General features: G+C 51.1%; 1 protein-coding gene across 3 annotated transcripts in view; it reads left to right on the top strand.

The window, feature by feature from the left end:
- Nucleotides 1-24,725, top strand: part of SAMD4A (sterile alpha motif domain containing 4A) — a 229,014-nt gene extending 204,289 nt beyond the window's left edge. For 2 of the 3 annotated variants that reach the window (XM_065871208.1, XM_065871207.1), the window contains 6 exons: nt 184-269; nt 5,157-5,275; nt 9,602-9,803; nt 11,155-11,281; nt 18,957-19,040; nt 24,697-24,725. In XM_065871208.1, the coding sequence (XP_065727280.1) occupies nt 184-269; nt 5,157-5,275; nt 9,602-9,803; nt 11,155-11,281; nt 18,957-19,040; nt 24,697-24,725 (647 nt within the window). Of the gene's footprint in view, nt 1-183; nt 270-5,156; nt 5,276-9,601; nt 9,804-11,154; nt 11,282-17,690; nt 17,701-18,739; nt 18,853-18,956; nt 19,041-24,696 lie in introns of all 3 variants that reach the window. The other variant, XM_065871210.1, reaches the window with a different exon arrangement.
- Nucleotides 24,726-26,586: the final 1,861 nt, after the last annotated feature.

Here is a 26,586-nt window from a genome sequence, read left to right as displayed (position 1 = left end):
GCCTTTGACTTCAGTGGAATGAGGAGCCTCCTGGCCTTTTTTTGTGAACGTGACATAAAGCCACAGTCACACATACCTCTCAAAATATTGGTCCTGAAAGGAAATCAGAGGCAGATCTCAGAGGTTAGGATGGGTGTACATTTCTCTCATTCACCTTCCCTTTTTTATTTTTTTAATTCCCAGTGTGCACACAGCTCTTGGTCTCCAGACCCGACGAGGAGAATATAAGTTCCTATTTACAGCTCATAGACAAGTGTCTAATCCATGAGGTGAGTAGTGACAGGTTTCACAAAACTGCTTTTTCTCATTGCTTAAAAGTGGTTCTCAGAGTTTCTGTGGTGTGATCATTTGGGTCTCCAACACCTTGTGTTTGAGTCGGGGGGTCATTAATAATAGCTCGGGCAGAACTTGGCTGTGGTGGCTTCAAACCTAAACGCAGCTTGCGTATTACTCTGGGGTCCAAAGATTCACCTGGACTGAGCTCTGACTTGGGGGCAAATGCCTGAGAGAAACGTCCGGCTCCGGAAGCCTGCCCGAGGGACCGAGCCTGGGGAGGCCAACCACAGTCCTGCCACCTAGCCCTGGGGGTGTGGAAACATTTCCCCTCTGAGCTCAGGAAAATTGGAGGAGGGCGGGGAGAAAAGGAGAGCGTTCAGAAGAAATAACGTGTGTCTGTGTGTATGTTGTTTGGTGGTTATTCTGCTGTATTTTGACTTGTGATTCTTATAAGAATTGGTTTTATTTTCTTTTAATTTTTATTGGAGTAGAGCTGATTTGCAATGTTGCATTAGTTTCTGCTGTACAGCAAAGTGAATCAGCTATATGTATACATATATCCACTCTTTTTTAGATTCTTTTCCCATAGAGGTCATTTGCGTAGAGTTCCCTGTGCTATGCAGCAGGTCCTTATTAGTTATCTATTTTATATAAAGCAGTGTGTCTATGTCTATCCCAATATCTCCCAATTTATCCCTCCCCCCACCCCGCTTTCCCCCTTGGTAACCGTAAGTTTTTGTTTTTTTTTACATCTGTGACTGTTTCTGTTTTGTAAATAAGTTCATCTGTACCATTTTTTTAGATTCCACATATAAGTGATAACATATGATATTTGTCTTTCTCTCTCTGACTTACTTCACTCCGTGTGACAATCTCTAGGTAGCCTCCACCCAAACTCCCACTCACCCTTTTCAATGTCCAATCCTCACACTGCTCTCATTTGGGCCAGCAAAAAAACAATAGGAAGGAGAGAAGGCAAGAACAGGGGATGGATTTTAGAGCTCATTCATTCTGTAGATATTTATTAAGTACCTAGGTCCTGCCCCTGGCTAGGGAGCTTCCTGTGGGAGGGGAGTGGGTGAGACAAAAGGAAAACAGGTCATCACACATATGACAATAAGGCCACCTCCGAGGAACTGGAGCCCAGGAGGTGTGGCGGGTACCTACCCAGAGCCCAGAGGCACTCCGTCCAAGCTAGACCTGAAAGGCGAGCAGAATCTTAGTGGGAAAGTCTTGGTCCGTGAGGAAGCGGAAGAGAGCAGTCCAGCAGAGGGAGCAGCGCTCGGAGGGGCGGAGGATGCTTGGAGTAGGCTTCAGCGGGGTCTGATCAGGGGAGCATTTACATTTCTGAAAAAGCAAACCAGAACCCTGCTTCCTCTCCCACGCCCACACTCAGCACTGAGCCTTGAAGATACTGCAGGATAAGTTCCCTCCCACCTCGCCTCCAGTCTGCTGAGCCCAGGAGACAAAGTAACCAGTCCTCCAGCTGCCTCCGTTGGATGGTGCACTAGCTTCCTAATTGGTCCACACCAGCCCCGACACTGTGGCCTGGTGCTTCTCCCTTTCCTGCCATCCTGCATGCCCTCCCTGGGCATCCCAGCTCTCCTTTCTGTGTCTTTCCCCTTTTCCTCCCTGGAGCTCCAAGGGACAGGTGCCAGGGTGGCCCCGTGTGGGCTCATCTCCCCTGACTGCAGTGGAGGGGGGCGCGTCACTGACGGGAGTCACGGGCAGAAAGGAGCTTGTGCCCTGTCTGCTTGCCTGCATTCGTGTCAGGATGGAGGGGCCTGCTCTCTGCTTCGGGAGGGAAAATGGTGTTTGAGGCTTTTTATGATTTCAGTTTGAGTAGAAGGAACACGTTTGAATAATTTTCCACAGCCTCGGGTTATTCTGTGTGTGCAGAACCCACCCTCCCCGCGAGGCCCTGTCAAGGCACAGTCTCCATCCGGGCTGAAGACTCGCCGGGGCTCCGAGACACAGGGCTCCCTTTCACAGCCCGATCTTGCTGTTCTTTAGCCAGTGGATGGGAGGGTGTTGACTGCCGAGACACCTTCCTTCCTCCCCAGGGACAAAGGAGCCAACTCCCTAGAGGAGTAAAAGGACAGGAAAGTTCTGAATCTTATTTCTGAGACCAGTCACTTCATCTCCTGGATTATAAGCCCAGGCTTCTTGCCTCCTTTCCGTCTTGAGAAGGTTCTGGGAAGACGAGCTCTTGCCCCCTTTATGACCCTTGTAATCCAGCCACAAGAGCTGTAGGACACATCTTCATCCAGACAGACATACGGGTCTGGGCCTGACAGGGACAGAGAACTCAGAAGTGGCTGACCGGCTGCGTCTGGGCATTCTGGAGTCTGGAGTCTTCCTTCCCCTCCAGCCCCCGAGGAGGCTGCTGCCAGCACAACCCAGAGCTGTCTGGAGCCGGCTGAGATGAGGCGCTGGCATCCCAGCTGATAGCAGAGCTCCCACAACTGAGTGCTATTTGCAGGCACACACGGGAAGCAGCTCTCAGAAATCACTCATTACCAGCCACGGTCTAGCTCCTCTCCAAGCCTCCCAGCCGCAGCTCCCAGGACTGAGAACAGCTACACACTGAGCACTCCTGAGGGGCCCGTTCCCACCTGCAGCCCCAACTTCGTGAGCCTGTTGCCCCGCTGCTGAGTGGATGAGCTGACCTCTCTGAGGGGCATAAACATTTCCACCTTCTTGGGTGCTCCTTGCCGCCATGGGAGATGTCACATATGAACCGGTGTCCCTGGAAGCACTTTGAATGCACGTCTGTAAAGTGAGCCATTTACTCCTTTGTCGCTTGGAAACTCAGGTGGGCTCCAGACCAGCTCGGTGTTGTAGTTTTGAGACCTCGAAGACATTGGTTGGAGTTTAAGGCCAGGGTTGAATACCAAAGCTTATGAATGTGATGGACTTTCATATGCTGCCACCAAAGGGCTGGTCCGTGCAACCGAAAAACCTAGTCAGGGTCTGTGGGTAGCACACAGTGAACCACGACGAAGAGCCAGGCATGTTCTGAGTATCCTAAGTGCCCTTCGTGTGTGAATTTCATTTAATCCTTACAAGATCCCTTTGATGAGGTATTATTAACCTGAGTTTTTAGAAGGAGCTGAGTCTCAGGTAGAGGAACTTGCATAAAGATGTGCAGGGATTCAAGCCCTGCCCATTTGCATCCAGAGGCTTCCACTGACCCACTGGGCTGGACTCTCCTCTCCTCCCCAAGTCATCTTGACCAGCGCACCTGCATCTTGTGTCCTCGCTCAACATTTGGCTGAATAAGCTGGTCAGAGGCAGAACCTACCCATCCCTTTATTAGTCTAGCAGAAATGCTTGCCTTTTGCAGTTTTTGAAGCTATTCCTGTATAGCTGGACACTCGCTGAACATCACCAGCAAATGAGAGGGACCACAGAGGAGAACCACGTCCTCACCTTTTAGCCGTGAGACCATCCACCATGCACCTTAAGGCGTGTCAGCACATTTTTCTCTAACGGGGCACTGAGTGCCTGCTGGGGAAGTCCACCTTGATGACTGTGCTCAGTGGCATCTGGCTAAGGTCAGCCAGGAGGAAGGGGTTTGCAAGTCGTCAGTACCTTTTCCACAATATGACTCACGTCTTCTTGCTTTTGTTCACATAGCTCTCCTGTGTTCAGGTCCTTAAAGATGAAATGTCATTGGAAGAAAATAAAACTGTCATTTTTTTCTGTCTGTTTAAGGAATCTGTTTCCTTTACGGGAAACAGGCATATAGTCTGTTACCCTAAGTATTCATTTATTTCTACTTAAAGTATTTCATGCTTTATTGACAAAACTACTTGGGTATGGTATCTCCATCACTGTTACTGCTAGTCAGTCAGATCCAGTGGATTTATGACAGTGCGTGGACCACAGTTCTAGGCACTTGACAGGGGTTTCCTATATTGCATGTGTGGTCCTCACCGTCTAGAACACTGCATGGCCATGGCTTATCTGCAGCAGAATTCCCAGGGCACTTGCTGCAAACACAAACCCCCTAGACTCCTCTCCATATCTATGAAATCAGGCTCTGGTGGGGAGAAGGGGTTCAGAAATCTGCATTTTAACAGTCTCCTGGGGGGATCCTAATATATCATGAATTTGAGAGTCCCTGCCTTGGGGTCTCATAGCCCCTGTGAAGTCCTTCCCTGGGCTACGCTTGAGTACATAAGGCTGTACACACAAAGACACATGATATAGGTGAGAGTGCGTTACGTATGGGGCAGTAGGCAAAGCATCCCCAAACACCAATTTTACTAGAAAAGACTTGAGAAGGCATCAGATCTACCCATTTTCCTAAACCTTAGACAAAATTTAGGTGAGGAATGGCGCACTGGGGTTGTGTAGAGCATGGGGCCCTTTAACGGGAGATTTTTCAGCAGAGGCCAGACACGCCGAGAGTACATTCCCTTTTCTGAAGCCCCACAGACCACTCCAGGGTGAACACACACCGTCAAGCAGATTGATTTTTTGGAGTGGTTTAGCATTTCCATGGATTATGAAAATGCCTGTAAAAGCCCGAGTAGTCAACAATCAATTTTGCAATTCATTCTTGGTTAATAAACAGAGTCCAGAGTGGAGTCAGGGGAAAGTGGAAAGAGGGTATGGATCTGCCAGAAATGCAACCAAAATCGAGGGTTGTCAAAAGCTTAATGCATGTACCTTACCGGGCACCTCCAATGTCAAATAACTTGAATTTTCAGTACAGGCAGCTCCCCAATAAAACTGACTGCTGTTTGGAGCAGGTTGGAAACAAGGTGAAGAAAAGGCAGCTGCAGGACTCCGATGTTTCCCCGATTAATCGCGTGTTTCTCCCTCTAATGCCAGGCTGCGTCACCCATTAAAAAGTCCTGTTTGTTTTGCAGGCATTTACAGAGACACAGAAAAAACGATTGTTGTCATGGAAACAGCAGGTGCAGAAGCTCTTTCGGTCTTTCCCTCGGAAAACCCTTCTAGACATATCAGGATATCGACAGCAAAGAAAGTATGTTGGGATTTCAGTCTTTGTACTGCATGGTGGTTCCAGTACCTCACTGTCTGCTTAGGTTCCAGGGGCAGGACTACACAGGGCATCATTCCTTGTTTATCAGGGCGCCCTGTGACAAGTCCAGATCGCATTCCTTAAACAGGTGGGGTTGGGAAAAAGCTGTAGAGGGAAAGAATTCCCAGAGGAAGAGCTGAATGTGATCTTGGGCAACTCAATTTACATGGTCAAAATGACGGTATTAGTCTGGATGGGCATCAAGTGGGGAGTGGGTACGATTTAAGGAATGTCCACAAAACACTTGGTGGTTTAGCCACAACAGGGGGGCTCTGAAAGGACAAAAACGGGTTGTTCTCTCCACACCTTAAGTGGTAGTGTAATTTTTTCTCCCTTCTGGCTGCAGACAAGCTAATTATAGTTGGTGGCAGGGTGAAGAGCCCAGTGCTAGTCTATTTTGGTCTGAGCTGCAATCTAAGAGTGGAGCAGTGCCATTCTTGATTTTTCATAGTACTTCAGCTTCTTGGATGCAGTTAAAAATAAGCCTCGTTGTACTTTAGAACCCATTACCTTAATCTGGTTTTAAATTGAGGAATCTAGTTGCATGTTAAAGGTGAATTACAGTGACAATCTGGGGGAGGAATCACGGGGAGGGGTAGAGGGAAGCCTTGAACAATGACAGGGAGTTTTGGGGAGACAAGGGAATGACGATTATGCAGATATGCTGAAAAATCAACATTCTGTTTTACTTTTTTCAACATGAGCAGATAAATACTCATTTTTTTCACTTGCACCTAGCAAGTTCTGAATTCATCTCTCAGTGCATATGTAGAAGCTCTGTCTGGGTTAAAATGTTGGGCCTTTATTTGCATAAGTGTGCCTTGGAACGTCACTGTTTTATAAATTACTTCAGGGAGATAAGGCCAGTTGGAACTTGCGAAAAGTCTTCATTGAAGATTAATGTAAAAATTGAAGTGTTATCATATTCCAGCATAGATAACACAGTTATTTATTAAACAAACATTTAGCATGTACTTTGTGCCAAGTGGGTATCCAAGCACTTAAGAATATTAATACATTTAATCCTTGCAACAGCCATATGAGGTAGAGGTGCTTATTATCAACCCCAATTTACGGAAGAGTTGGGGGGCAGTGGCATCCGGGATTTGGACCAGGCAGGCCAGCGTCAGCTCCAGAGTCAGTGCTCTTAACCACTGCGGTTGCCGGGCAGCTCTCCTGGTCCCCGGATGATGTGCAGAAAAGAGAGTCAGACAAAACAATACTCTATTGCCAGCTCCTTGGCCCCAAGCCTCCCTGGTGGACTGGGCTGGACCACCTGTGCACCCTGAGGATTCCTGGGGGCCCAGATGAAAGGCGAGGCCTGCTCCTTAGCCTTCTTCCCTGGGGCTGCCCCCTTCCCAGGCTCTCCCTCTTCTTGACCCCCAAGAAAGGGGAGGAAGATCCGGACCCCTCTTGCAACACCAGGCCCTTGGGAGACAAGTTCCAAGAGGAAGAAGGAATTCAGAAGTTGAAGATGAAAACAGAGCTTTCAAGCTCTTTTGTCTTCCGCCCCAAAGTGCCATCCGCTGCTTCCGTCTGCCCTGCTCTGTCCTTGGTCCACATCACTGTTCCCCTTAACCTTGACTCCTCTACAGTGTTATTAAGTGACGCTTGAATTGGGCTAACCCAAGGTTTGCCAGATTGGTCCTCCTTTTATTGATTAGATCAGAATGAATTCACCCATCAGTTATGGATGTTCAACTGGAAGTTGCTGAAGCTCCAGAAATAATTCATTCTCGTAAATATTACCTCTGGGATCTTTTTATGCTATTAATTTGCTTTGAAGACCTGTTTTTCCCATAATACAAAGGTAACTACAGCCCAGCCCCTCCTTGAATGATCACAAATCCCAAATTAATTGGTTCTTATTAATGTTATTTTATCAGTCGTTTCATGCATTTCAAGGAAATGAACTCGGTTGGTTAGATGTAGGAAAGCACAGAAAGACACAGATGGGCAGAGCAAGAGAATGAGAAATGAAAACTGACGTTTGTCACTTTGTTCTCTCCCTAGAAAGAATGATTATTTCATTAAGCCTAGTGATCTGAAGTGACTTAAGCTTTCACTCTGGTTACCAGCAGTGGCAACCCTCAGTAAGCCTGACTTTGTAATAACCAAGTTTAGGACACCACGGTGAGATCCACCGTCATTCGACGGCCTAACCAAATTCTCCCCTCCATCCAGCCTATCCCCAAAATGTTCTGGGCTCTACCAGCTCTGCGAATGCTAGCTTTAGGAGTCCACGTTTCTCCCGTGACTAAATGTCCCATTACAGAATCCTCTGCCTACATATATGGCTTAAGAATACAGTCTTGCCTGCCTGGAAGCACAAATCATTTTAGCATCACTCGCTGACTGCTCTGTTTTGCATATGAAATAACTTTTTAAAAATCCAACCAAAAAGGAAGATGAGCAAAAAAGCTGTCTGCACTAAATAAGGAAAAATCTTAGGAGAATACTAAATCATCATACCAGGTGGCCAAAATTCTGGCTCCAAAAACCAAAGGACTAGTTTTCATAGTTTAAAAAACGAAAACAACGCCCCCCCCCCCCCCAAAAAAACAGCCACTTGATCCTTGTCTCCACCTGTCACATGTTGTCCATACTCCAGAGGAGGTCTCTTCCATCACTTGAGATGACTTCTGCTCCTCTGGGCCTGAATTTCTTCTTTCAAACCAAACATTTTAAACCTTAGTAAAAGAAGGAAGAAAGGGGGAGAATGGGAGAAAGAATGAGATAAACCAAGAGACCTAGAACCCGTGAGTGTCCTTCTCACCACGTGTACATGAGCCTCTGACTGGAATCGGGAACCATTCTTTTGGGTCACAAAAGCCTAGAAGTGGAAAAACACAGCCCAGAAATCAGTTGCCACCAGCTCACCATGGCATTCTCTTCCCTGCTCCCGCCCCCCACCCCCAGGAAATTTAGGAATTCTAAGGAAGAAACACTTTCTGAGATCAACTGTGCTGATGACTTAGATGCTCCACCCCACCACACACACACACACACACACACACACACACACACACACACACACACACACACACACACCCCTCTCTCTCCCTCAGGAAATAACTGTTTTGCAGCACCTCCCCTCCCCATCATCTGGTTAAACTACGTCAGCTCTGTCTCCTGGAGTCTCCACACAGGCTTGGTATAAACCTCCCCTGTGTGGCTGGGAAAGCAAGTCTATTCCATCTTGTGGCCATCGGAGGTAAAGCATTTTGACTGAAACATCAGTGAATGACTAAAGCTGACTCTTCTTGGAAAGAATGTGCTGGTTCCTGAAACCCTGCTGGCTGCTGTGCACCCTCCCAGAACTTGAGGCCTGCTGGAGAGGACGAGTTCTTCAGCACTGAGGTCACCAGACCAATGGGAGCACGGTGTCCGAGCAGGATGCCACGGGTCCGCGGCTGCCTCCCTGCGTGGACCCAGGCGAAGCCTGTGACCTCCGGGTCTTTCTCTGGGGAGGGCCTGAGGAGTGGGGAACAGTCGGTGTCCTAGGTCCAGAGCGATTGCAAACATCATCATCTTCATTCTCATATCCCTCCTCTTCACCTGGAGTCAGAGCCCCAGACATGGGGTCAGCTCTCCTATTTGGAGAGGTTGATTATAATGCCAGAGACTCACTCATTCGTTCACTCAGCCTGCATTTACCGCCAGGGGCTGATCCAGGCAGGAGGGACCTGCAGGGTTGATGAGGACAGACACCATCTTTTTTCTCATGGAGCTTACGTCCTATTGGGGCTCAGAGGCCACTCCTTGCAAGTCTGCTGTACAGACAGACATCAGAACCGGACTGTGGTCTGAAGGAAGGGGCACAGATCCTGGCTCTGCCGCTTTCTTACCGTGTGGCCTCTTGACGGGAACGTGAGTGCTTAGGGCCCGTGACACAGTGGAAGAAGGCTGTAGAGCACACGGGTTAACCTCCTGGGCTCAGAGTCCAGCACTGCCCCCCAATGGCTGTGTGACCTTTGAGAAATTATTAAGCTCTCTGTTTTACTTCTCCAGCTGTAAATGGAGATAGAGTGCCTACCTCATAGGATTGTCGTGAGGATTGAAGAATCAACATCAAAGTCCCAGGGCGGTGCACGTGATGTTAGCTCTCAGATGTTAGCTGTCATTTAGTCATAGAACCCTGACCCCCGTAGATCTCATAACGGTCAAAATGTGAGCAGACCCCAAGGAGGCATCCTGCTGGCAGCCCCGGGGGTTGGGAAGGACTGAGGGTGACTGATGGCCTCTGTTCTTCCCTCTTGGCTCTCACAGCCGCGGCTTCGGGCAGTCCAACTCCCTCCCGACGGCTAGCTCTGTGGGCGGTGGCATGGGCAGGCGGAACCCACGCCAGTACCAGATCCCCTCCCGGAACGTCCCTTCCGCCCGCCTTGGCCTCCTGGGCACCAGCGGATTCGTCAGCTCCACCCAGCGCAACACCGCAGCCAACCCCGCCATCATGAAACAAGGAAGACAGGTCTGCTCGGCTCCGGGGAGGAGGGTGGGCAGGCCCAGCTCGGGGCCTGAGGCTCCGGACGTCCCCCCAGACAACCCCAAGGCGAGAGGAGAGGCCCAGGGGGGCTAGACTGAGGACAGTTGTCCCCGTGGCTCAGAGATTGTTTGCACTGTTTCTCGGGAAGACAAAGCGAGGCCACGGCAGCAACTGGCTCCGTGGGGATTTTGTTTAGGCTGCCCCACGACCGCTTTAACCTTGGGGGCCCTGCACACGGGGGGCCTTTAGGAAGAAATGCAAGACCTATTTCTTCTTTGCCTTGATCCTTGACCTGCCCCAGCAGATCCCACTGCCTTCCAAATTTGGCTTCCAGAGCATCTGAGGGCTTTCTTAGCCTTTTTATCTGAGGCAAATAGCTCCTTTGTCGTGGTCCCAGCTGTGGCGGAGAACCCACAGGAAGGAGCCTGAGAAAGGCTGTCAGAGGGAGAATTGAAACATTCTCAGGCGGTCAAGGCCAGGCTGCCCAGAGATTCTCGCCGTGGGATATAGAGCCACAACCTCTGTCCCCTGGGTCCTCGTCCCAGTACTCCCACCCTCCCACCCAGCGCCTCCCACCTGTGTAGCCCCTGCTTTGTGGGGACTCTGCAGGTCGGGGCTGGGTTTAGAGGGACACCAAGTGAGTCTGAGGTTCTGGGTTGTCATGAGAAACTAAGGGATGAGAGCTTGATTTACAAAACAGGAAACAGTTCCTGGCAAGACAGGCAGGATTCACTCCCCCTAGGGAAACAGCACAGGGTAGGAAAAAGCCCCACTCTCTGACCATTGTGGGAAGCCCCCAGATGGGTGCAAGAGGAAATCACTGCTAGGACACCCGCGTAATAATAAACACACAAGCTGAGTTGTGCCAGCTCTTTGCCAGCTGAGAGGTTCTTTTTTCTCCTCCTTGCTTTGTAGTAAATTGTAAGAATCTCAGAGAGAAAATCAACTGAGAGCCCTGAAATAGTTTGTGCTCTTCGTGGCAGACATTTATAGAACTCCCCCCATTTCCTAGAAAAGTGATAGGAAAAGCAAAGGCAACAGAAGGGATAAAAAGAGTTTTGGAGCTAGCAAGGGAGATTGGTGTCCAGATTAAGTTGAGGCTTAGAGAGGAGCCTGGGGCTGAGGACGTTTCGCCGGGGGGTGGGGGGGAAGGGGGGGACTGAACGGAATCTAAAGCCCCTCTCTCTGAATAAGCAGATGGATTGCGCTGGCCTATAAGCCCTTTCCCAGAAGTTAGCAGAGAGTCCTCCCAGGGTACTTGCCTCCTGGATTCTGGCTGGGCCCCCCCACCCCAGGTGTCCGGACTAATGGGTTCTGCTTTCGTGTTTCTCCCTAGAACCTCTGGTTCGCCAACCCCGGGGGCAGCAACAGCATGCCAAGCCGCACCCACAGCTCAGTCCAAAGGACCCGCTCGCTGCCTGTGCACACTTCACCACAGAATATGCTGATGTTCCAGCAGCCAGGTAGGGCCCGGCCCTCCATCCCTCGCTCTCCTCTCGGGGAGGTCAGGTCGCCAAAATAGATGCCCCAGTGAACCCAGGCAGAAAGTGCTTAGCCTCAACTGTCACCGTGCATTCTTTTGAGCTTATAGAAGCCTTTCCTTTTTTAAACCGTGTCTTGCCAGCATGAATAGCGGCTGGTTGGCGGGGAGCCAGCACACGGAGCTCGAGTTGGTTGTGATCTGTTGGGGGTATTTTTGATCCTAGTTATATTTCTAGATTGATGAACCCGGGGATATTACTGGGGGGTTTTCAGGGGGGAGTTGGGAGGGGTTTCATGCGTAGTGTGTGTGCCGTTGGTATATACGTGGGGGGATGTGCAGATAGTGAGACAGAGAAAGAAAACTTGACAGTGCAGATGCTGAGAGACCTCCGCCTGGTTTGGGAGTTCCTTGCACACGTGACCGCTGATCCAGCCATCTTCCCTTTACTTGGTTAAAGAGCAGCTTGGTGCACCTCATGTCAATTTCGCCTTTGCCCACTCCTCCTCAAACAGAGTAGCCAGAATTACATGCAGCCAACAGATGCCTGCACCTTCTTCTGTGCAGACAGTGACCTCTTAGACTCCATGAGTAATGCAAAGCCCCGCAAGCAATTACTACATGGGTCGCACCTGGAAGAAGGTCCTCACCCTGGGTAGACGTGCTCTGTACCATGTCTTACAGGAGTTTGAGGGGAAATGTCACTGTGGCCTGGGTGGGCAAGGAAGCTTCTTAGAGTCATAGGTGAGCTTCAGGGAGCAGAGGGTGAAAAGATGGAAAGAGGAGCGTGGAGTTGCAAGCAGAAGGAGCTAAGAGAGCAAGACTGCAAGGGTATCGAGTCCCACGGCGGCTCGGCAGAGGGGTTAGGCTGAAGTAGCGGCAAGTAGACCAAGGGAGCTGGAAAGACTGCAGCCAAAGGTGGGATGCTGAATCCAAGGCCGAGGAGCTCAGACTCCAGCTGCTCTCAGTGAGGAATCGGTAAAAGATTTTGAGCAGGGGCGTCAGACAGGGCTAAGCATGGAGGAGTGAAGGGAAGGCAGGCTGGAGGAGGAGAGGCCACCAAGGAGAAGGGCGGGTGCCGATAGCAGGGAGCCACCAGGGCATAAGGTATGTCAGGAAAGGACGGGACGTCCACAGAGTCCAGATGCTGGTTTAAAGTTGCTTCTTGACGGGCTTCCCTGGTGACGCAGTGGTTGAGAGTCCACCTGCCGATGCTAGCGGACATGGGTTCGTGCCCCGGTCCGGGAAGATCCCACGTGCCGCGGAGCGGCTGGGCCCGTGAGCCATGGCCGCTGAGCCTGTGCGTCCGGAGCCTGTGCTCCCCAACGGGAGAGGCACTTCTGTTTTAAAGCTCCTTTTCTTCATTTTGATACTTGCTGTCTTTCTTCCCAGGAAGAAATACTTGATAAAAATTCGGGGGTTGTGAAGGCCTTCTCCCTGGGTCATTTAGTCCCAGCCTCTGTTTTCATGTAGAATTATGTATAATCCATTCCCAGTAAAAAGAGAATCTGGACAAGACTTGAAGACATCCTGGGCACGAGACCTTTCACCTTAAATAAATAGTTCACCCTGACCTCAGCCCCAGGACTGCAGCCCAGCCACCGTGCAACCTCACGGGAGCCCTCGCGTAGCCGACCACTCTCTTCCAATCCTAACATACCTGTAGACTTCTCCATTGTTTCCTACCTCTTTTTTCCTCCCTGCAGCTCTCTTCCAAGTCCTCAGTCACCCTCTTTGTCCCCCATCTTAATTGGGCAGACCAGGCCCACCAGGAAGAGCTGGGCCATCCCTGGGAGAAGAACCATTTGGGTCTGTTGGTCTGAATCCTCCACCTGCACTGTTTCCCCTCTGCTCTTATACAGCAACGCTGAACAGTTGGCTTATGCTCAGGTCAGCTATGACCCTGAGATTGTCTCTACCCTCTTCCCGTGAAGCCTCTTGTTCCCATAGTTAAAGAATCAAATACTACCAAACAGCTTATAAGAGAAGATGACTCCCCCTTGCCCTCCCCTCCCAGCCCACAGTCCCATCTCCAGAAGCAGCACTTCCAACTGTTTTCAGTTTTCCTGGTAGTTATCTGCAAGTCTCTCAATAATGTTCTTCACATACTGGACTTAGAACCCTTGGGTTATTGTTGCTGTTTTAATTAACCTCTCACCCGAGCATGACAAACCCACTTCCAGCAAGGCCCTGATGAGGCAAGGCATTTCTGGTAACCACGGCCCGGGGACAGGACTGCTCCATATTTCCTGACTGCAAATACCCTGGTTAGGGCTCAGCAGAAGCCACTCCTAAGTCCTGCCCGGCACCCTTGGCCCACGTGGGGTGGCTATTCCTGAGACATGGCCATGAAGGGCAAGGCAGGGCATAGCTGTGACCCAGGATCCCTGGCTAAAGGGAAAGCAGGCTGCAGAAAGTCCCCGCATGGGCGCAGAAAGTTCCTCCTCAGCCTTTGCATCTAGGGCCTGAGGGCCAGGGGCTGGGACTAGACCATAAGCCTCACATCAGGTAGGCAGAAATCAGGACGGCAGAAAGCGGCTTTCATCTTTACACAAGCAGTAGTAATTGTGAAGGCAAAGCGGAATAGAGATGTGCGACCAACCCAAAATTAGATACTCAGAAAACTGTGCTACATTCCAACATAGTGGTTTCCTCCTGGCCATTAGATGTCTTCAAAGCACCCATTTTGACCCATCTGAGCAAATCTTGAAGACTACAATAAGGAAGTTTGGATTCTATAAACTTCAAATAATCCCATCAAGATGATGGAATGTCTCCAAAGAATAAAGAAAAGCCTGGGGGCTAGAACCAGCCTCCAAGTTGTATATCAATTCATCAGTCACCTTGCTTGAATTTGCGAGACACTTCTTTCTTTCCTGGACCTACAGAATCCGTGGGCCCCTTGGAGGCCAGGGCAGGAGGGGTGGTTCTCCACTTCATTCCCATGTGGACAGATTTAAAATGTTTCCCAGGACAAGCCAGGAGAGCCATTGGTGATTGTTGCCTCTTGCTGGCCTGTGGGATGAGTAAGAAACATGAAGCTGGTCCTCCCGGAGAGGAGGACAGGGTCTGATACCATCACCAGGGAGTGACAAGCTCAAAATCAGGGTGGCGCCTGGAGAGAGGGGTCATGTTTCTCCGAGAGGTAGGGTGTTTTCCCAACTGGAAAATTAGTTTGGAAACTGCTCGCAGAATGACACCTTATCTTGGAAGCAGACCCTGCTGACCTGGGCTCCGCCACCCTTGGGATCAGAGAGGATCTCAGAGCAGCCCTGGCGTGACACTAGGAGGCCACGGAAGCTCCTCGCCACCTAGAGGGCCTGACGGGAAAGGGCAGAGGGGGCCAGCAGCTGACTTCAAAGGAAAAGCATGGAGAAAGGTAGATGGGGCAGCCTCACAGGGGACCTCATCCTTCCCATGCACAAAACCATGTGCAAACTACCTTTGGTGCTGGACCACCCAGATGTGAGATGGGTAAGGCAGTGCCTTACCTGGCAGCATTTCATGATGTGACATATCTGTTCTCCATCGCAAACCTCCCCTATGCAGCGGCTCATAACTGTCCTTCCATCATTAGAATACCTGGGAGCATAGTGCACAAAGCTGTTATCATTGCTTTCTCCTTAGTGTGAGTGAGTTTCAGACTGCTTCCAGAGAACTGCCTTTAGAAAGAGGGGAGAGGGGGAGTGCCGTCAGTGCACTGGCTCTGCTGAGGGGACGGAAGGGGCTGCCCTGCAGAAGCAGAGGCCAGAGCAGGGACCCACTTAGAGTACCTGATCAACATTTGCTCCCTCCTTCTAGTAATCCAAGGCAAACAGCCCTGCTCAGGACTGACAGAGGATGGGCAGGGAGATGGGCAAATGAATCAGTTCTATCACAGCCAAGAACCCAGCTGGGTCTGTGCCCCACTGCTTCTGAGAGCCAAATTCAGAGAGACCGACTTGAGGCAAGATGGTACAATAGTGTCGTGTACCATAGTCTGCTCATCATTTTTTGTGAAAATGTGGGTCCCATAGGATTTCCGCAGCGCTTAGTTCTGCAGGTCTAGGAGTGAGGTCCCCAGAGAAGAGCTCCGTTCCCCACAGCAGATTCAGGGAGCGACTGCGTACCTGTGTTCCCTGCCGCCTGCCCACCACTACCAGCTCTGCACGGCCGCATTGGCCCATTTCCCTGCCCGCACTGATCTCTTTTCCTTTTGACACCATTCTCCCCCTTTCCTCTTGGTTCCCGCCTTCCCTTTATCTTCCTTCCTCCCCTCATCACAGTTGTGTAGCTCCCACTTCTGCATTCCCTGCCCCTTCCTCAAGAGACTGACTTTCCTCATTTCTCGCCTTCCAGCAACCCACTTCTCACTCAACCAGACTCAAAGCCCTCCTGGTTTACTCAGCAGAGTGGCCTCAGCTGTCATTGGCAAAGTGGGATTCTCAAGGTTTTTCCTAGAATGCCCCAACCTGCTGCTTATTCTAAAGTCCTAAGAACACTGGCCTCTTTACCTCAGCCTCAGGGACTTGGAGAGAGAGGCAGAAGGACACTTCAGGCCAGGTGGACCCTGCAGCAACACCTCCTTAGGGATGGGCGCTGCTTCCTTCCGGAATCCTCTTGACCCTGGGCCTGAACAGCAGTCCCTGTTCTTGTGGGACTTCTGAAAAGGCACAATTTGAAAGTCCCACATCAGCCTAGACTTTGGGCATCCTAGAACTGGGGATCCTCAAATACATCCTAAATACTGGAAGGGTCTGATGGGGAGGGGAAGAATCCCTCGTACTCAGAGATGCCATCTGAGCTAAGGAAACAGCCCTGCTCAGGCAACAGGACAGAAGGCTCAGAGTCTATCCTTTTTGCCCTCCCGAAGACTCGAAACTACACCTGCCTGGTCTGTTACAGCTGGGGGCCCAGGATAAACGCGATGAGCCCCCAGGCTGAGCAGAAGCAAGGACAAGAGTTGGTCTGTGGTCCAAGTGGACCTGTGGGCAGGAGCTGCCCACACGCTTAGTCGGGGCATGGAGAGCTCTGCCCACCAAGCCACCCGTGGCTGAGGGCTTACAGCTGAGATGGAAGCTGCTCTTCACCCGTCTGGTGTCCCTCTGTCTCCTGTGTGCAGGGAGATGCCACGGACCTGTTTTTATCAAATACACAATTAAAAAGTCACACTATTAGGAAACTCTGGAGTGTGAACATACGGGCTTCTCCCAAGACTTAGAATTTTTCAAAGCTGCTCTGAGAGTGGTTAGGAGTCACGACTCCCCCGTGCAACAGAGGGAAGAGCTGGAGGATAAAAAGCAAGCGTGCCGACTTTCAACCTAAAAGAGCAGCCACTAGGGTTTGGAGATTCTGGAGCAGAGAGCCCCACATTTCTCAGCCCCCCTTTTTTTGGAACACGCAATCCCAGGCTTGGAAAATGCCATTTTGCTGCGTGTTGGCAAGAAATCCTGCAGCTGAAACACTTCTCTCCAAATGTCGAGCATCTTTATTTATCCAAATCTCTCCACAGTGTTTGTTTAAAGGGGAGTGCTAGAGAGTAAACTAAATTTTACAATGAGCATATGGATGGCTGTAACTGCTGGGGTTTTTTTTTTTTTTTATTTGCTAACTGGCTATATATAAAATTGTGTTTCTATTTTATAGATTTCACACCCTGAAGGCTGCTAATTTTTGCATGCATATGATTTTCACATGAATGGATGAAAATACTAAAATACTCTTCCCTCTGGGTTGTTTAATTGCCCGACCCTACTCAGAGCAGTGGTGGATGGGGGTGTGGGGAAACCAGCTTCCCTAGAAGCCCAGTTGTCCTCTGTCTGCTCATGAACTGGCACAGTTGTCTTTCAGACCCAGCGATGCTGGAACTGGTGTCAGAAAGAACCTTATCTGCTCCCCAGTGTTCATATCGATCTCTTTTGCCAGCCTTCTCTTTGAGAATTTTAAATAACGGAAACGACATCTGCCTCAGAATTAGCTGGTGATGGGGAACACAGATTGCAGGGAAGGCTGAAATATATAGCTCCTCGAGGAAAACAAATACTTTGGTTCAGCCATTCGTTTCAACTTCCCCTCCCACCAAACCATCAACCTCATTTTTCATTCCCTACCCCCGCTCCGGCCCCAAGCGCCCCCTAGTGGAGATGCGAAGGAGCCAGGAAATGGCCAGCACTTTGGGCCTCAGGATCCTTTCCCCACTTTACAGATAGAAGAGCTAAGGCCCAAAGAAGGGAACAGCTTCCCAGGGTCACACAGGAAGGCAGTGGCAACGCTGAGACTCCCCCAGGCACTCAGAACATACCCCACTGCTGATTTTTTCTGCCCTCTCCCATAGGATTTCACAGTTCTGTCCGAGTTTCACAGTAGCTGTCAGTTTCCTTCTATTTCCATCTTTTTCATCACTCCATAGACAGGTAATGAGGTGTGCAGAAGGCCATGGCTGGGTATCATGGGAGAGTCAGAGAAATCTGAGAGCATCGTCGCTGTCTGCAAGGCACTTCCAAACTAGTTAAGGATGTTCAAGAGTTCCACGGGATAGGGAGGTTGGGGGAGGTGCTGACGGTGAGCCCTAGCACGACAGAGGAGGCTCAGGGGTGCCTCCCCCTTGGAGGAGAGATTGGGAGGGTCCACATGGTAGAGGGGGCTTTGTGGTTAGAATGCACAGTTTTGTCCTGGGTAGCGGGAACCCTCAGAACAGACGTCTCAGCCCTTGCTTCCCAGTGCTTGGAGTTGGAGAGTGTTGACAGGCATGGCAGGCATGCAGTATGCAGTGGAGCAGCAGCTCTGGGTGAGACCCATGTGGCTTCCTGTCCCAGCTCCGTGTCAGCTGGCTAGACTTGACAAGTCACTTAGCCTCTGGGAGCCCCACTTGAGAACTGGACACCCAGCAGGGTCTTGGACTCAGAAGAGGCTCTTGCCAGGCTGTGGTTTCCCTTTCCTGCTCCTTGTAATGAAGCAGAAATGCATCAGGCCCCAGTTCTAGGCACAGGGAGCAAAGCCAAGTCCTGCTCCAATGAAGCAAACACTCAACCGGGAGGAGCTGACAAATACACACATGTCAGGTGTTGGTGATGGCGATGAAGAAAAATAAAGCAGAGAAAAGGGATGGGGTGGAAAAATTCTGTTCACATACAATGAACAGAAAGTCCTTTCCAAGGAGACGGTAGAGCCAGAGACGTGACAGCAGGCAGAGAGTGAGCCATGGAAATGTCCAGGGACCAGCATTCTGGGCAGAGGGAACAGCAGTGCAAAGGCCCTGGGGTAGAAAAGGGCCTGGTAGGGAGTGAAGGAAGGGGTTGCTGTACGAAGGCAGAGAGGTAACACGAGGCTAGGTCTTCGGGGCCTTGCAGGCCATGGCAAGGGGTTGGCTTTTACTCCGATGGGAAGCCGCTGGAGGGGTCTGAGCAGAGGCCTGGCAGACTGTGACCATGACAGCTATTTTTAGTCACCAATTTTTTTCCAGCTGCAGTGGACTCAGTGTGTCTAACAGACTCAGAGGTTGGTTGAACCCGAGTCCAGCTCACCCTCCACGCCGGCCCTGTTGGTCTCTCCCGCTCCCCGAGTCCTCCCAGGGAGGCACTCCAAACCCTCACCCTGGCAGGTGGAGCCAGCGACACCATGCCTACTTCCTCCTTGCTCTCAGAGCCCCTGTCACCAACGGAACCCTTTGTCCCTTGCAGAATTCCAGCTTCCCGTGACTGAACCTGACATCAACAACAGGCTGGAGTCCTTGTGCCTCAGTATGACCGAGCACGCCCTGGGAGGTGAGTGCATCCTTCCCGCATGGCACTGCACACCCGGGAGAACCCCCAGCCACGTGCCATCCTCCACAGCTCGGGAGAGAGGGAAGGGCGCAGGCCGAGGAGGCAGGGGACAGGGAGGGAGAGGGAGAGTGGCTGCAGGGTGCTGTCGAACCCTCGTCAAGCCTCGCCATACACAGTGTCCGCCAGCGCCCTTGCTCCTCCTTCTCTGGGAGGTGCCTCGGGGCCCCGGAGACTGAGGCTGCCCTCTTTCCCCAGAGGCTCCACCCCCCAGGGCACACTGGAATCCCAGACCCGCAGCTGTCCTAGCCCAGTGCGGGCGCTGGAGGAGCCAGGAACACAAGACGTGGCTTTTAGTGGAAACATTCCCCCACAGCACTGGATTCCTTCCTTCTCGGCACTAGATCCCCCAGTCCGGTCCAAGCGTATCCCAACTTGCTCTAAAAATAGAATTTCTGAAACCAAAATCCCTCCTTGTTTTTACATCTCCCCGTTCCAATGGCTTCCACGACGCCCAGAGCCCCAAGCAGTCCGAGGCGTCCTTCGCAGTGTGACAGGGACGGTCTAGTTGGATGCGCCAGTGGTGTGCAGGGCTGCAGCCCCTGGAGGAGCTCCCAGAAGCAGCTGGGTCGTCCCACTGTGTGTTTGGTCTGCAGCCCTGCATCGTCACAACAGCCCTGGGAGGCCTTCAGTGCCCTCCTGGTACTAAGCGGGTGCCTTCCTCTGGCCTGGACTCACTGCCAGCCCTGGGGATGTTTGGCAGACAGAGGAGAGACGTCCGCCCCTTCCTGCCAACCTCCAGGGAGGCTGTGAGTCATGGAGATTGAGACAGGCCTCCCGTGACCCTTCCCGACAGCCCTGTCCGGTCTGGACGTGCTCACCCACCGCAGAGCCAGAGACGGGTACACGGAGAGGCACAATTTGTGCTAGCCCAGCAGCAGCAGAAAGAAATGCTGTCATAAGCCACTGCTCCAGAGAGCTTTGTCCTCCTGACCAGGGGTGTTTAGATTTTCAGTCTCTACAAACACAGGCTTATCCTGAAACCAAATAGGACAAAGGTAAATGCTCTGTGTGGAGCAGAGTACAGGCCGGGACTGCACCCACCTGACCTCACCCATGCAAGGTTCTCCATAGCCTGGAGAAAGCCTCCGCTCCGTATCAGAAGGGAGCTAGCTGAAGGCCTCCCAGGGCTGCTGAGCAGACAGATGGTGGGGTGCACAGCTCCCTCCGTGACCCCCCGTGGGGGTTCCGGGGAACCCCATTTGCAAACACCACTCTCTCCCTTGGGCATTCAGTTCAGATCTTAGAAGCTTTGCAGCACCACTGGTTCACTCCTGGTACCTCCGCGTGTGGTGCCACCAGCTCCTCTTCTCCAGGTAACCGAGGCGATTGGGTCAGCACCCTGACATCCCCTGAGGAGTAATGGGAAACAGCCCAAAGGTCCATCAGCAGATGAATATGGATGGACAAGATGCACTATCGCCACACAGTGGAATGTCATTCAGCCTTGGAAAGGAATGAAGTACTGTTACATGGCTGATCTGTGAAAGCATTATGCTAATGGGTGAAAAAGCCAGACACAAAACGCCACACCGTGTATGATTCCCTTAATGTGACACGTCCAGAATAGGCAAACCTACAGAGACAGAAGGCAGATCAGCGGCTGCCAGGGTTTGGAGGGCGGTGGGAATGGAGAGTGGCTGCTAATGGGCACCAGATTCCTTTCGGGGGTGACAAAATAGTCTGGAACTCGATGGTGGTGATGGCTCCTCAGCCCTTGTGAATATGCTCGAAACCACCGAACTGTACACTTTAAAAGGGTGACATTTGTGGTGTGCAAATTATATCTCAATTTTGTCCTAAATGGAAGGCCTCCGGACCTGAGCGCTCAGCCCCCTGTAGGCAGCCCAGGTGCCCTCCCACCTGACACCTGACAGGCGCTGGCTTGCAGGGTGACTCCACTGAGTCCTGCATTGCCTGTGAGAGTCAGCCAGGAGGACTGACCTCCCCCCCGGGCTTGACAGATCTCAGGTAATTGGTGTGTTGGAAGCTCTTATCAACCTGCTAAGTGCTAACATCATCGTCATCATTAAGAGCAGTAATGCCAAATGCTCTTTATTAAAGGGAGGTCTTCATTGAAAGACTTCATTTTTAGCCTGTTCTTCTATTTTTTACAGGAAACATCTGTGAACTGGTTTTTTTGCTAATGTTTTCATCTTGTTAATCTCCTAAGCCTTTTTATTGCTGTGTTTTTTCTCAATAATCCTCTTTGGTGGGAGGCCTCATAAGCAGTTTCCTGAGCAGGGAAGGCAAATTAGGTTCAGGGTGGCCCAGTTGGGTGCGGTGGCAGCGGTGTGCCCTCCCACTGTGACAGGACCTTTCTGCTGGCCGACCCCCGCCAGGTGCCAGATGACTTTGCTGGGAACAGAACTTCTGCCAGTGAGGGAAGTTATCTTACACGAGGACGAATGACCAGGGAGAGGAAAGCAGAGTAGGAAAAGATGCTCCTCTGCTTGTATCTCAAGGAAAGAGGGGGAGGGCTTCCCTGGTGGTGCAGTGGTTGAGAGTCCGCCTGCCGATGCAGGGGACTCGGGTTCGTGCCCCGGTCCGGGAGGATCCCACATGCCGCGGAGCGGCTGGGCCCGTGAGCCATGGCCGCTGAGCCTGCGCGTCCAGAGCCTGTGCTCCGCAACGGGAGAGGCCACAACAGTGAGAGGCCCGTGTACCGAAAAACAAAAAAAGAAAAGAGGGGGAGAGGTGTCCAAGTTCCTAGGACACCACATCCCAGGATGGCCATTCTAAAGGGGCTGCTCCCCGGGCCCCAAGCCTTGGGGCCCATCCTTTTGTGCTGGCATCTCTGCTCTTTCAGTCTCCTCCAGTAACTGCTACCCTCTGGGTGTTGGTCGAAGCTACTTTTCCCATCCATCTTCCTATCCTAGCCTTCCCTATCCATCTCTTCTTTTCTCTCCCCAGGCCCCTCCGACAGAACCGGTGAGGAAGCCCAGGGGGTGGGTCGCCTCTGCCATCTTGGTTTGTGAGTCTTTATTTAAGACTTTCATCCGGCTCTGCTGGGCTTTCTCCTGACTGGTGGCCCCAGGTGTTCAGGGAGACTCAGTGCCAGCAGAATGAGTCTGTGAGGCTCCGCCCAGCAGAATGGCGTCCATAGTGAATCAAACCATAAAGAGGAATGCACGGTCCATCCTCGGATGTTCTGGGGTTTGTGCTTCACCTGATCCCGTCGTCATTCTTTCTCACCTTCTCTCCTCACTTCTTCTTGGGACTTAAAGCTCCACTTATAGCCGATACAAGTGCAAATCGGGAAAAGGTTCCACTTTCTCAAGACATTATTCTGCCTTTCATTTGAAATTTGCCATAGTAATTATAAAACCTATGATGGTTGCAGGTGAATGGTGCCCCTTTGAGTTGTGCAGTGCACGACCCGCACAACGGTAAATGGTGCGTCTGGACTTAACCTACTGGTCATTTCCCTGCAGGTGAATACCGACCATCACCCTTGGAGGATGAGGTATAGGGTGAGAATTCTGTGAAAATGCAACTTGGGGCTTGGGTTAGTTGAGATTTTCTTGTTTTCAGCTCCTCACTTCAACAACTATGAAAGGTTGACATTAATGAATGGACGAGTTGAGGCCCAGCAAGAGTGTGCACTGCGCTTCTACAGACGAGGGGGTGGCCTCTGCACCCTCACCCCACCCACACGTGTGTGTGCACACATACACACACTCACTGTTCTCCCACAGCCAGTTACCACTGCTGAGCCACCACTCAAGAGGCTACGGTTGACATGCGTGGAAGGCGGGAAGAGGTGATTCGTTCACATCTGGGGACCTCTAGGATTGATAATCTGAAACAACAGATGCTCTCAGGGGCCATTTGCTTCCCTTCTATAAAATCTCTCAAAAAATCATGTAGAACTTTACACACACACACACACACACACACACACACGAGTACAAGTAAAACTGGGAAAGTCTGTAAGATGGGTAGATTACATGAATGTCACTATCTTGGTGGTAATACTATACTATACTTTTGCAAAATGTTACCTTAGGGGCAAACTCAGAAACAGGGTGCTCTTTCTTATGTGGACCGACAGTGATCTCATTAAAAATCTGAATGAAAGAAACATTCTCCCTCCAAGTCCCTGCTGGCAAGATGCCAGCCTGGCACCACCCACGAGGTGGCCAGGAGACCCCTGCAGTGGGCTCAGTGCTCCCCTGTATCACTTAGGTCCTCCAGCTTTCCCTGGAACAGTTGGCCACCTGAGCTCTGCCCCACTGCATCTAGACGCACCTCTGCTAGACGGGCCTTGTGATGTGGAGGTTTAGACCAAGACACATCTACTGACATGTGGACGTCAGCGAAACCAGGGAGGCATCCTGCATCCCATCCTGGCCTTCATTTAGGGGTCACTGAACATAGTCATTTCTACCTCCTATGACTAATCCATGCCTCTCTCTGCTCACGGGAGAAACTCTAGCATGGACCATTGTAGGGACCTCTTAACTGATTCACCATTCTGAAGTCAAATCTGGTTACTCTACCACTAATAACTCCCCAGTTACTTATGTCCAAGCTCCTGTTAATAGTACACAAGGCCCTTATGGTCTGATTCTGGGGACTCTCCCACAGTCCCATGTGAAAAGGGGTTGGGCAGCCGTCGGCTCCCTCTGTGGTCTGGCTTACTCATGGCCTCTCCTCTCTGACAGTCATGTCCCCCACTTTCTTTATAGCCTGGTTTCACCGATTCTCCATAACACCGACATGGCATGTGCTGGCTGGCCTCAGCACTCTTCCATGTCCACTGGATCTTTCAGTTCCAGGTGCCAAAAAAAAATCTCACCCTGGTGTCTCTGCCCCCGATCAGATTCTTGAGACAGAGAATCTGGATCAGTTTGGGTCAGCTGCATCCCCCTGGTCTGCTCAGCTGTGATCAGAGATCACAGTCACCACCACTCATCCCTGGCCTTTCAGCAGGGACTCAGGGGGAAAGGGAGATGCTCCCAAAGAAAGGGACATGAGCTGGACAGGTCCACCTGCATGTGTATTGCAAAACCTAGCTGGCTCTCTGCCGTATCTCCTGCCTCTCCTCCTGTCCTTCATCCTAAACCTCCAGCCCGCCCCCAGGCCCACCATTTGATGAGCAGCGTCACGCCTGTACATGAGCTGTGTGCCCTCCCCACCCTAATACTCTCCTGCCTCCTCCTTTCTTCTCCTACCAGACCATCTACAAAGTCATTTTCTTTCTCTGTGAAACCATCCTTGACTTCCAAGGGCAACCTAAACACTCCTTCCCCCTTGTTCCTGCTGTGCCTGGTGCATACTCCATTACAGCAACCATCCCTCATGTGTCATTGTCAGTTTACATGTCCGTGTCCTATCTAGGATATGTATATACTTGGACTAAGTGTGAGGATTAGGTCTTTTCATCTTGGTTTCCAGGCTCAGTATGGCTCCTGGCAAAAATAGCTATGTTGAGTGGGTGGGTATGTGAAGAATGAGTGAATGGATGGATGGATGAATTTAACCCTTATCTGTCCTCAGAGACCGGGAGGTCCGACATGCATGACGCTGGAATCGGCGGGCATGAATGGAATTGCTTTGCTCACCTGTGCCCATTGTGTCCTCCTTTCTCTCCCAGACGGGGCTGACCGGACCTCCACAATCTAGAGTTGAAGATGACAGTGACCGCGCTGGCCGTGAAACCGACTGCTGTGGGTCCAGTGTCAGCCGTCTTCAGGGTTGCACAGAATCCTCCAAGATACTTTGCAGCCATTTCTTTTCCCCTGGTCCCTCTCCCATTTTGATTTTGTGAGAGCGTAGGTCGTCCTTGTAAACTTATCAGTAGACCTGGGACTGGTTATTTCGTCATTTGTTTCTGTCGTGGGATGGCTTGGTGTGGGGCACGGGGAGGGATCTCTAAGGGAAACATAGGACTGGGAACGGGTGGAGGGAATGCAAGTGGCTTCTTGGATGGAAATGAGGGGGAAAAAAAAAGAGGGTACCGCTTGGAAAGAGATGAGAGACTTGGGAGGGAGGCAGAAGCCCCAGCCCTTGGGAGCCTTCTCAGAAGCCTGCCTTCAGAGTCAGGCCCCGGGAGGAAAGCACGGATGCCTGCGACCAAAGCACAACGGCGGCTCGCTCTTTTATGTCTCCCCTGATTGGATTCCCTGAGGCCCCTGCTTGAAATCCAGCCGCAGAAGAAGTCCACATGGCAACGGGGGCAGGAAGGGAGAAATTCCCTCCAACAAAATTTCAGATAAACTTTGATTTGTGTATTGTTTACATAACAATTTTAAAGGGTACATAATGTGTAAAGAGTTGGGATAGAACTTTTCTTCATACTATGGTTTTTGTAAAGGATTTGTTGCTATGGATTCATTTTTTCCCTCTATTTTTATAATAGCAGCAGGGTTGTCTTTTTAAATGGCTGCCAAGCTCTGCTTCTCGGGAAGACGGAGCTGTCGCGTAGGCCTGAGTTGTGTCTCCCACCTGTGGGTAGGAGAAGTGTGTAGGTGGAGTTGAGGATGTGGCTGGAGTGGGCGGAGCACTGGGCAGGGCGCCACCATGTGATCGGTTATGGGATTGCGCGCAGTCACCTAGGGAGTCTAAAGGAATCCTGCTGCCCTTTCTACGCTGGATTTGCTTCTCACCCGGAGAACCTCTTTCTCCCCACCCTACCATAGGGTGTCATCCTATCACTCCTGGCCTCGCTACACACACACACACACACACACACACACACACACACACACACACACACACACACACACACACGTGGGTACAAGTTTCACTGGAGGAGAAAAGGCAAGGATGGATATTTTTCCCTAGCAAGAGGCCTTAATACCCAGATAATAAGCTCAAAAGGCCGCTTTTGGGGGGGTTGCTGGCAGGAACCCCAGCCTGGGGGCTGCAGCCCCTTGGCTCGCTCACCGCTGAGGAAGAGGAGGAAAAGAGCAAGGTCCGGCAACAGTGTATAAACGGTCCGTCAGCAAGTGGCAGAGAGAGCTGCGGGGAGACGTCCCAGGTGGGCAGTGGAAGAAGATGTGAGAAAGGTCGATTTCATGATGGAAATGATGATTCTATCACGTACGTCAGGGATTTGCTGTGTTGTCGGCTGATTTATCCACCCGCATGGAAGGGAGACAAAACTACTACTTAACATGGTGAGAGATTAACAAACTACGCTACCAAAAAGTAATAGCTCTATTTCTTAAGGGCAAGAAAGACTACGTTTGGAATTTGATGCAATAGAGGGTATTAGAGGAAATCCAAGAGGAGCTGTGCTCTGCGCTGGAAAATTGGGTTGTGTAAATGATAGTGTGACAGCTCAGCCAGAGGCGAGATCAGGGAGATGGTAGGAGGCCTGTTTATTGAATGGGTGTCTGGTACCATTTTGGGGGTTTGTTTTTTTAGCAAAGTCAGAGTCGAAATTAAAGAGATCAGACCATGAAAATCACTGCGTTTGCTTGGGGTTATGTTTTAAAATAACGAAGTAAATACAATTTAAAAGGCCTTAATGAAATCCAAA

The sequence above is a fragment of the Phocoena phocoena genome, chromosome 2, assembly GCF_963924675.1.
Source record: "Phocoena phocoena chromosome 2, mPhoPho1.1, whole genome shotgun sequence".
NCBI classification, from domain to species: Eukaryota; Metazoa; Chordata; class Mammalia; order Artiodactyla; family Phocoenidae; genus Phocoena; species Phocoena phocoena.
This window is presented reverse-complemented; position numbering and strand designations above follow the sequence as displayed.